This window comes from Corvus cornix, chromosome 1A, assembly GCF_000738735.6.
Source record: "Corvus cornix cornix isolate S_Up_H32 chromosome 1A, ASM73873v5, whole genome shotgun sequence".
Classification (NCBI taxonomy): Eukaryota; Metazoa; Chordata; class Aves; order Passeriformes; family Corvidae; genus Corvus; species Corvus cornix.
Window position 1 is genome coordinate 54,859,125 of NC_047057.1, and position 11,255 is coordinate 54,870,379.

General features: G+C 37.8%; 1 protein-coding gene across 5 annotated transcripts in view; it reads right to left on the bottom strand.

Moving 5' to 3' along the window:
• Positions 1-11,130, bottom strand: part of LOC104696230 (PARP1 binding protein) — a 41,711-nt gene extending 30,581 nt beyond the window's left edge. For 2 of the 5 annotated variants that reach the window (XM_019292366.2, XM_010410455.3), the window contains exons 1-4: positions 9,802-11,130; positions 2,800-3,030; positions 1,794-1,901; positions 187-357 (exon numbers count right to left, since the gene is read on the bottom strand). In XM_019292366.2, the coding sequence (XP_019147911.1) occupies positions 187-357; positions 1,794-1,901; positions 2,800-3,030; positions 9,802-9,951 (660 nt within the window). In that variant the 5' untranslated portion in view covers positions 9,952-11,130. Of the gene's footprint in view, positions 1-186; positions 358-1,793; positions 1,902-2,799; positions 3,031-3,158; positions 3,744-9,801 lie in introns of those variants that run through there. The other 3 variants (XM_019292365.2, XM_019292364.2, XM_019292367.2) reach the window with 3 other exon arrangements.
• Positions 11,131-11,255: the final 125 nt, after the last annotated feature.

Genomic DNA, 11,255 nt, shown 5'->3' on the forward strand with positions numbered 1-11,255 from the left:
TCTCATGACCAAACAAGCACCCATTTTTTCCCACAGAATCTATTGTCTTTTTAGCTTTAAAATGATGTCCATGGTGCTATTTGACTTGGCTTGCAAACATCAGTGTTGAATATTAGATTAAAGCCACATTCACTGTTTAGAGAGCTACTTCATTGACCTCCAAGAAGTTTCATTTGACACACATACCAGGAAAATGGACATTTTTCTCTCCTGTGAGGCATGTTTCAGGTTAGTGAAGGCTTCTCTACCAAGTCCTCTGTCAGGAACATTTAGAATATGAGCCAATGCCAGATCATCCTTAGAATTCACCAAAAGGCTTAAATAGGAACAGACAGACTTCTTTGCCAGGATTGTCACCTGCATGGGAAAAACATCACACAAATTGGTAAACCCATTGCTAAATTATGACCCATTTTATTTTAAAGTTAATTAGATATGTACTGATATAATTTTTGGAAGAGTAAGAATTCACCTTGCATCAACTCAAAATGCTACTTTATGCATGAGGGTTCTGGAAGTCTTGATGAAAACAAACATGATAAATAAGTTAGAATTGTACATATGGTACTTGAATATTCATAAGGTGTTTGAGGGTTGGATCTCTAGTCACTAAAATTGGTTATAAATATCTATTTAGAAACCTCCTCACAGACATTCCATGTAAGAATTAAACCATGTAAGAATTTGCCATTAACTTCCAAAAGACTAAGATTTTAAACTACTTGCCAGCTCTGCCACAGATTCAGTAATTTTTTTCTCTTGGCATACAGGGGATTTCAATCAAAGAAACTCCACTGACTGAGTTTGGACAAATTGTGACCCAGCCCCACCCATACAACCAAAATATAATATTGTAATCACTAATATTGCAGCACTGTTCTGGACCCTGTGAGAACAATAGTCCCAGAACAGAAGAATTTGCAGTTTTGCCACAAACAAAGGAAAAAAAAAAAAAAAAAAAAAAAAAAAAAAGGCCATTAACAAAAGAACATATAACAAGAAAACTTATCTGCTATGGAATATCTTCTTATACCACAGAATGTATACAACAAGATGTAGTAACAAAATCAAACATGTACCATTGACAGGCTGCAAAAACAGTCCTCAGAAAAGGAAAAAAGAGCGAAGAATATTTTTACTGCATAAGTCAGAGCAGCAAGAAAGCCATTGTGGTAGTGGTAGAAGTGCTATTTAGGGGGAGAACCTCAGTTCAGAACATATCTTCTTGTTCAGAAATATTCTGTGTTATACCCAAATATTGATTTGAAATTGCCATTTATTAAGAGAAAAGCGAGTTTGGAAATGACTAAAGCTCCAGCATTTCAAACGCTGTTAGAGAACATTCAGAGATCCTTATTTTGGTGGTTGAAAGGGTAAAGGGAAAGAATCAACCCTTCTAGAGAGAGTCCTTAAGTCCTCTATTGGGACAGTCAAGCCTTGTTTGCTTTGCTACAGCTACCAATACAGTGGCTATTCAGATTTCATCCATATGAAAGATTACTTCACTTATTTAATGCTTAGTCCAGACCATGTTTGAGTGATGGTGTACTTGCAGAAAAATTTATCCTACATCAAGTGTCTGCCATTCTGGACTGTCTTCCAGAACAGAAACTTCAGCACAGAGCCCCATACACACCTACAATATACTCAATAGATACAAAGTTTGAATATGCAGGGTTTATTTTTTTTTAACCCAGCCACAATTGAGTAACAACAATCGGAAAATAAAACTATGTTATATTTCATCTTTTCAATAGATACAGAACATTACAAGAAACAAAAATAATTTTTACCTTCATATGCTCCTGGCCCTGACTGTTGATTTGTGTAGGAGTAGAAAGAACAGAACCATTATTTTCTTGTGCATTCAATACACCAGAAATAAATTCCAACAGTTGAACCTTTAATAAAAAGATCAGAATAAACTTAAATATGCAGATGACTAGAAAACAAAAGTGGTTTTAAAACCTGGTGTAAACCTACCTCTCTGCCACTTTGCTAGTGTTGGAGGTTAGCACAGCCCTTAAAACCTACTTTTAGTTTTAGTCTTTAAAAGTAGAACTGTTCTAGTAGAGAAATGAGGTGTAAGATTCAAATTAACTTAGAAACTATTTCAAACAGTTATGTTATACACTTGCACTAAAAGCCTCTGCTTATGCTCTGGAGAACATTTAATATGTTATGCCAAGCTTAGAAAGAGCTCATTAACTGACCCAGGTTCCCTGTCTTTCCCATGAAAAGGGGGAGGAAAAGAAAAACACATTAAAATCCCCAAACTAACAAAAGACCTGCAATAAGCTACAACAGAGCTGTGACTGAGTGGGAGAACTGGAACTTCTAAAAACAAAATTTAACATGCAAATACATGTATTGTACAGAAGTTTTTGTTTAAAAAGCATGGTATTTTCAGAATGGTAATCATTAAAAATATTTTGGCTGCATATCAACATACAACCAAAACTCCATGACATGTTAATTACTAAGCTTTGTCCCAGTTTTATTAAATCTCTACAGGTTATTTTCCAATTCAATTTATGGCAAGGAGTGATTTATTCATCAGTTGAATCAGAGCTGTGGGACTGCACTATCCAGCAGAATAACAGAGAGAAATAATTTTTGAGTGAATTTAAGATTTCTTAACATTTAGTAATTTAAACTCAAGGGCTTCCCCAAAAGAAAAGAAGAGTAACTTCTGAATAACCCAGAGCTCCTGCATATAATCAGAAGTGTCATAAATCCATAACTGGAACAAAAAAAAAGTCAAAACAATATAAGAGGTCAAACAAACATAATACTTACAGGGGATATGCTTTCATCTTCAGGTAAAAGTCCAAGACTATAGCACTTCTGACATATGTCGATTAAATCGAACATATTGCTTCTTGCTAAGAAGGCATGATAGGCTTTTTTCACGTCAGCATAATTTTCAGGTTCTTTCATGTTTTCATATGATAATCCTAGTTTGTCATGTAATAAATACTTCCAAGTTTCCAACACATCACTAAGTGATACTGTGAAGTCTCCATGGTGCTAACAGAACCAAAATAAGCAAAAAAATATTATGTTCCATATTCAGCATAGCTTTGAAAATAAATTTAAAACAAGCTTCATATATATATGAAAATCTATTATAATTTAAATTTATCTCAAAGTCTTACCTATAGTTGAAGTTCTTTTATTGCTTTGCATTTACAGTTAATTCTGTTGTATTCTGTCAGTATTTGCTCTTGATCTTTAAAATACCAGGCATGTATATCAAACTTTACTCCTGACAAAATACTCTGAGTGTTGCATGACTGCTTCTTGGATAAAGTTCTTCATTTGCAGAAATAGTTTTCAGCATGGCAGGCATTTACTTCCCAAAGGCAGAAAATATGGTTCCCTTACCTTGCTTCAAGCAGTGAACTGGGAAAACATATGTCAACTAAAAAAAAGCTTTTCTTTCTTATTTTAATAGTTATACTTTAGCCTAACATTGACAGTGTTGCTACATAGTTCTAATAAATACATTAAAGCCATGCACACCCCTCTGTTACTAGTACTATAACTAACATTGACTATACAGTGTAGACTACACTCATCCCCTCAAAATTATTAGATTATGTTCTGTGTGCCCCTCTTCCTTCTCCTCCAACTACTTGCTCTTACCACTGTCTCTTTCACTACTTGACTCCTCACTTTTGTCCACACCCTGCTCTTCAAACTGAGTACCACTCCCCATTTCCTGCTGGTAAACTTCTGTCCACACTACTGGTATCGAAAGCATTCCCCAATGTACAGAAGCAAAAAAAAAAAAAAAAAAAAAAAGAAGAGTTGTAATTTACCATGAAACATGATATAAATGCCCTGTGACCAAGTAACAAGCCTTGCTTTGCACTGTCCATAATGGCAGATGGCGCCTGTCTAGAGCAAGGATTTAATTCTGCTTCATGACATTTCCACATTAAGCAAATTACTTATAGACACCATTAGCAACAGAACACAACATGAAATAAGAAAACATGAGAAATTCTAATAATTTAAGTTATTCCAGCCCAAATTATGCCTCCTTTGGTTTCTAGCATATTTAGTACAACTTTCTCAATAGACCTCATTAAATACACAATTCCAAAATCTTGGAAGTCAACTATTTTGATATTGTGTAGGCAAAGAACTACAAGTGAAAATTGAAGAACACTCACGCATATTAGCTTCAGAGCACTCTTTTGCCTTTTAATTTGTGCATGGGTTATGATAAATCAGCACTGTGAGCTTACATGTTATTCCACATATCACCAGAACATTTTTTCTGAAAAGCACCTGATTTTCATTTCAGCCCCTCAAAAAATTAAACATATATTCATATTATAACCTAATTTAAACAGATCAAAGCAGCAGTAGATGGGGGGGGAAAAAAAAGTTGTTTTCTCACTTTATTTTGAATCAAAATCCTTCAGGATACCAAGTTAAAGTACAACTTCATAAGGTATCTAATAAATCAAAACCTTTCCTCACCAGATCAAGGGCCTGCAGAGATTAGCAAAGTTTATATTAGTGCTGCAAAAATATTTTAAATCCAAATACTGCATTCCAGATATTAACCTTTGTGATCAGGCATTCACTGTGATGGCATATTCCATTACTTACACAGTCAATTTGTCAAGTCTCTGGTTTTAAAATTAACTTTAAAAATACTATGGTGTTTTGCAGTAAGCATTTGTCTAATAGCTTAATAGCTTAAGGAAGTTCAAAAAGTCACATGTTTCCATTCTATTATAGGCAGAACAAGTATTTCATTTCATAGGAATAGAATCAATAAAGTATTATAAAGCATCTTTACTTCCTGGTAGTGCAGTATATTAAGTTTCCTTGGGACTCTTGTCTTAGAATGTCTGAAATCCAGTACCAATATTCCATGCTTAAAGACACCATTTTTTACTATTTTGTAGGTATTGCAGGTTTTCTAGTGCTAGCTACATAGCAAATAAATTTCTATTTTGACGGCAAATTATTTTAAAAATCAGAAAGTTGTGCATTTCAGCATCAACATGTTGGCTTCCACCTTCCCCAAACAAATGCTCATAAACCCTTTCTGGAATATGGTGTAAAAGACTGCTCTGCTTAACCACCAACCCTGCATTGGGTCTAGTTCTGGTCTTTTCAGGCACAGTCCTAGACTGCAGTATTGTTTTCTGGCTTTGTCCTTGAGTTGGGCAATTCTGCACTCTTGTCACCCCTAGTCCTGCTCAGCCTTCGTTGTTTGCCTACAATCTCACACAGCAGAGGAGTTCCTAAAGTGTGGTACATAAAGCACACTGAAGTTGGATAATGCAGCATTTTCAGTAAGTTTCACATTGTGTTGATAGTGCTGTGTACAGACTGAGAAACTGGTTCATCTGAACACAAGTGTGTGGACATCTGATAGTTGTTGGGTTGCAATGTGCAGAAACAGTGAAGTTACAGGCTGACAGCCCAAGCTTAGAGAAATGATAATAGTATAAAATAGTAATAAATAAAATGACAATAAATAAAATGAACCCCTTTTTCTTTGGGTGGGTGAGGGGGGCTGTCAAAGGAAGAAGTACCAGGGCCCAAGAGAGCAGAGGTATACTCTGTTTAAGGAGGACTAGAGAGCTAATGTATGTATGGGTCAGTAGAACAGTAGCTGCAACAGCAGAATCACAGCATAAGCAAAGTAAAAATTTTACTCATCCAAACAACAAACCAGCACATTTCTAAACTGTTTTATCAATTATAGTGATAATAAAAACACAAGATTGAAAATTTAGAACCCTGCTGGTTAAAAACACACAAACCAAAAACCCCCACACATCCTATCCTTGCTCCCTCTTCTACCCCTCAAAACAGACACCTGCAATACTACAAAGAGACGGGCGTGAGGGAGAAGTCCTATTGACAAGCTAGGGAAGAAGCATCAAGACTGAAGTAGCAAGAGTTTTAACACAGTTAAAACAACTCCAGTTGAGCAAAACAAAAATACATGAAACTAACTTATAGTTACTTTTTGATTATATAGTGTACAGGAAAGACAGTAGAACAGCCTCAGTATATAATTTTGTTTAAAAAGAAATCCAGGGAAATTATTATTACTCCAAACTTTTTTCTAAAGAGCCTGTCCATTGAGGAGAAGGCTACTCAGCACCGGTGAGACCACATTTAAGTACTGTGTCCAGTTCTAGGTTTCCTCAGTATGAGGGAGCCACACTGACAGGAGTCAAAAAAAGTTCACGTTATCATCCACAATGATGATTAAGGAACAGGAGCACCTCACATATGAGGAAAGGCTGAGAAAGCTGGGGCTGTTTAGTCCAGAGAAAAGAATGCTCAGGGAAGATCTCCTCAATGCATACAAATATCTGAATGGAGGGGGCAAAGAGGATGGAGCCAGGCTCTTTCCCAAGGTGCCCCATAGTAGGATCAGAGGCAATGGGCACAAACTGAAACACACACAGAAGGTTCCCTCTGAACATCAGGAAATACTTCATTACTTCGAGGATGCCTGAGTACTGGCACAGGTTGTGCAGAAAGGTTATTGATTCTCCATCCCCAGAGACAATTTGAAGACACCTGAACATGGTCCTGGGCAACTGGCACTGCCAGGTTGCCCTATTTGAGGGAGGCTGGATTAGATGACCTCCGGAGGTCCCTTCCAACTTCAACCCTTCTGTGATTCTGTGAAAAATTAATCATGCTGAAGAACAGCCAAGACATCTCTTAGTAGCATAATTACAACCTACTACAACCAATATGTCATATAAAATTGCTACAAAGTTAGTTAGGAGTGCCTCATTACCAAAAGGGAGACAGATAGAAGAATTTAAGGGAATAACACTAAAAAACAACCCTGCATTTTTCTTCATTTGCCAGCATGGAAACAGGACAATTTGGGAAAACATTTTAAAAAATACAAGACACTGAATAGAAGATAATATTCTTCAGACAGCATACAAAATGCACTCATGGAAGCACAGAATAGAACTAAACCACACACCAAAACTGCTTTTATGGAGAACCAGAAATACACAAATACAAATTTCTAAAGAGAAAATATATCTCTAAAATCAACAATGAAGCACTTTTTCCACCAGTATCAAAGCTTTCATTCTAGAAGAGATTTAAAACACATTTAAGACAAGTCTGACAACTTAAACATGCAGATTCTGGAAAAATAATTGTTTTATACACTTCAGTTTCCCATCCCACTAGCTAAAACAACCATAGCCTGAAAATGACAGGTAATTATTTGACCTGATAACTCATCTTCTACCCCTTCTGATCCCCAGGTGCAAACCGTCAATGCAATTACTCTTAGCTGAACATCTTGAAAACTGTCACTCCTATTTCAAACCTTGAGGAAGGTTCTTCTTGTTGAAAATGTTCCTAGATTCTAGATCTATACTAATCAATCTAAGTAAAAGGTATTTGCTTCCATCACAGACCTTATGCCACTCGTCTTTAAGTCACATGGCCACAACTGTGCTACAAACCAAAGTATTTTCAGAGGCATTGAAAGGATAGAATTTTTTTTCATTCATCCCTGATATTTGATCCATGTTTATCACATTGTTTGCTACCCTTACTCTGGTGAAATTTAAGATTAATTTATTATAAAGCTTTCAAACTTTTCTGGAGTTCTCCAAAAAGCTTTGTTATTTTTCATTTCCACTGCAGATACAGGTAACAGTTAAAACACCAAATCCATTAAAATTGTCCAGGCTTCTAAAGAAAGAGAAGAATATTTTGGTTGTTTGTGATAGGTCGGATGTGTCGGGTTTTTCTCAATACAGCCACTCAATAGCCTGTTAACAAAATTATTTTTATTGCAGTAATTGACTTCATTGTAATAGATTTCTATTCTACAAGTGTTATGTTGACAATATAGAATTATTGTATTTAAATCAGAGACCTAACAAGGGACATGCCTACAGCTGTAATACTCTGCATCATAGTTTGAAGTTTCAGTGCTGAACAAAATAAACCAGACATATTTTGCTTTAACACTGTGAACTTCAAAATGGATAAAATCTAAAGAAATTGTGCTTCAGAGGAAGCACATGCAAATGCTAAAATAGTTTTAATCCACATATGCAAGCCAAGGTTTGTCTTATTAGACCAACTAGTATAATCAGAAAAAAACAAATCAGGTTTTTGAACACTTATTCTTTCTTCAGATCTGAAAAAAAAGCTAAATATTTTGAAACTAAATTAATTGAAAGTAACTGCTATAATTTTTGTTAGATCATCTCTGAAAGAAAAGAATTTCTAGGAGAGAGGAATATTTTCTGGAGGAGAAAAAAAAAAAAAAAAGGAGAAAGTAGAATAAATTAATTGCCTCTAGTGGAGGGGAAAAACTTACTATAAGGAAAACAGGGAGCAATGAACCATAACCTTTCCATGTCCAAGTTTTGGCATACAACAGGACAACACATTATAGGTCCCAGAGCTGGCTTTGGAAAACTGTCTGTAGTTTTCCCTTCAGAATCACAACAAACATGACAGACAGTGACCACCTCCATATGTAGTTTTGCATCATTGTCTTTTATCAGTTCTCCAAGAGTTAATTTTGATGCACACTAATTTTCTCATTTTACCTACACAGCTATTGTGAGGACACCAGGACCCTGGCTGGAATTTACTACATTCTATGAAGTACAAATGGAGTATCTTGGGATTCTAGTATCCTTGCTGTAATGTTTCTGACAGTGGGGGATGACTTAATCAGTTTTATACTTAATGTTTAGACAAGAGACACCCCCAGTCTGCACATTTTACACTACAACATTTTTTTCTGATGCACAAACTGAAGCAGGTTTTCTGTTTGTTTGGGTTTTCTACTGGCTTAGGGATTTCACTTTGATGTGGTTCTTTCATTTCTGGTATGTTTGTTGATTTGGTATGTTTGCTTTAGTTTTCTTAAACTAAAGCTTTGTACTACACGTTTGATTCACTATGCAACATTTGACTAAGTCTTCCAACAACAGTCATTTGTTTTCATCAATAATTAAGTTAATTGACGCAAAAAGATACCTTTAGGTCACTAAAACAAATATTGCAATAGTTCTTGTTCAACGAGACACAGGCAAAGGCCTGATTGTATATTGCAACTGTTTCTGGTATGTTTCAGACATCCTCCAGCTCTGACAAGCCATAGCGCTTCTTTCAGAGACACTTTAGAGTTGTACCTCCCCTTCACCATTTGACAGACACTTCATGTACTCACACGGAGAAAGCCATATAATTCCTGCTGGTACTGGGTACACACTCACAACTTATATGTACATATACAGATCTTCACCTGACAAGTGTCAGGAAAAGCAGCAGCCAAGAACGGACTGTGGCAAATATGACTCAGGCAGACTATACCAACTCAGTTTTATACTCATGTTCTTCTCGTGTCATTCCAAAACATTTTCGGAGCACTCAGAAAAAAAGATGCACCCCAAATGTCCTAGTTCTCCCACCCTGATCTACAACACAAAAGAAACACTGGATGGAAATAAACAGAAGTTACGTGATCAGCAGAAATACACTAGTGTTTAATATTTGGAGCTTAAACATACATGTAAAGCACTTCCATACTCCCACCTGTCTTGCAGTTCCTTTTTCGAAGCCCTGATTCAATAGTGCACTTAATCATATTCATTTTCTTGCCTTGCTGCATCTGGCCCTCAGACACACCTTATTTTAACGCACAGCAAGGAAGTGACCAAAACAGCCATTTCAAGTTGGTGCCTAAGCACTAAGTGTAGCAAGGTAACCAAGTCTGAGATGTACCAAGAACACACTGAAAAGAATGCTAACCTGCTTGTTGACTTCAGCCATGGACAGTTGTAACGCCATCAACATGCAGTCTGCTCCACACACTGTAGTCCTTTCAGAGTTGGAAAATAAAGGCCATTGTCTTCTGAAACACTTGACCAAGTGTAAAATTTTTTGCTGGGAAGTAGCCATTGCCACGAGTAGAAAATAGAGATAACCAAGAGAAAAATTACTATAACTATGCCAGAGGCATATGCAGGTCTTCACCTCCCAACAAGCTGTGCAAACCCTGTTGTATCTTCTTAAAGTTCCCGGAATAAACTCTTCCAGCTAAACCAGACTTGCCTCACTGTGACAGAGTAACTGTGATGATAAGGGGTTAAAAGTGCTTATGTATGTAACGCCTTCTTGAAGCCCTTACTTTCCTTGTACATTGTGCCAACATAAAGGAACGTTATCACAAATATGACAGTCTTTTTGTCTCCAAAAGCAGCCTCAGAGTGTCTTCAGTACTTTCTGCATTTGCTGTACATTCAGATGAGTGTCTATGAGGATGTTTCAAACCTGGAAAAAAGAGACTTAATATTTCTAAGACTTACTAACACAGACAACTCTAAACACCTTTGTTACCTTTATAGCCTTCTTCCTTTATTTTTTTTTAATTCTATAAGCCATTATCTCTCCTGACAATAATTGGGAGCACTTCATGCTTTGGTCTTTCTCACCTTCTCGCATTTGTCGAGACAAGGTACATGACAATGTAGTACAAATTTGCCTTTAAACTTGTTCGTTTCTGAAACGAAGTCCCCTAGCACTGCAGTGACAGCACAGGAGCGATACCCATTCCATTTACTTACAGAAGACAAAACTCAACCTTTGACCTTTTCTCACACAGCTGAGGCAGAGCCCATAGCGCGCTTGTTTTTGGTGACTGGCACGACTCTAATAAGTGATGAAGTGTGGGCAAGGGGCAGGGAGAGCAGGAGACACTGGGAAACAAGCACGACTGTAACAGCAACTTCTTACTCTCTAAAGTATCTGAAGCAGACAACCCACTTTGTAATGTGAACATCACATGGGGGTCACAGAGGATGAAACAGGCGGGCTGCAGGACAGCGTGGGGCAGAGTAAAACCTCTCCGGAGGCTTTTCTTTCTCTCCACTCTGAGAGGTTTCCGAGAGACAATACCTGTCACTCCCAGCGAAACAGCCCGAACAAGCCAAAACCTGCGAAGCAGCCCTTAACTCCCAGAAGCCGGAATTGGCATTACCCTTGCCGCCGAGCGCTCCCGGCTGCGGCAGCCCGGTGGCCCCGCTGCCGTCCCTCAGCGCAGTCCCAGAGCGCTGCCGCCGAGCCGGCGCTGCCGCGGCGTGTCCGGGCTGGCGGGGCCGGGGCGCGGCGGCCGCGTTCAAATCCGCCGCGCTGCCCAATGGGCGCGGGGCCGCTGCCCCGGAAGCATCCGCGCTGCTCCCGCCGCCCAGGGGCGGGCCTTGCTG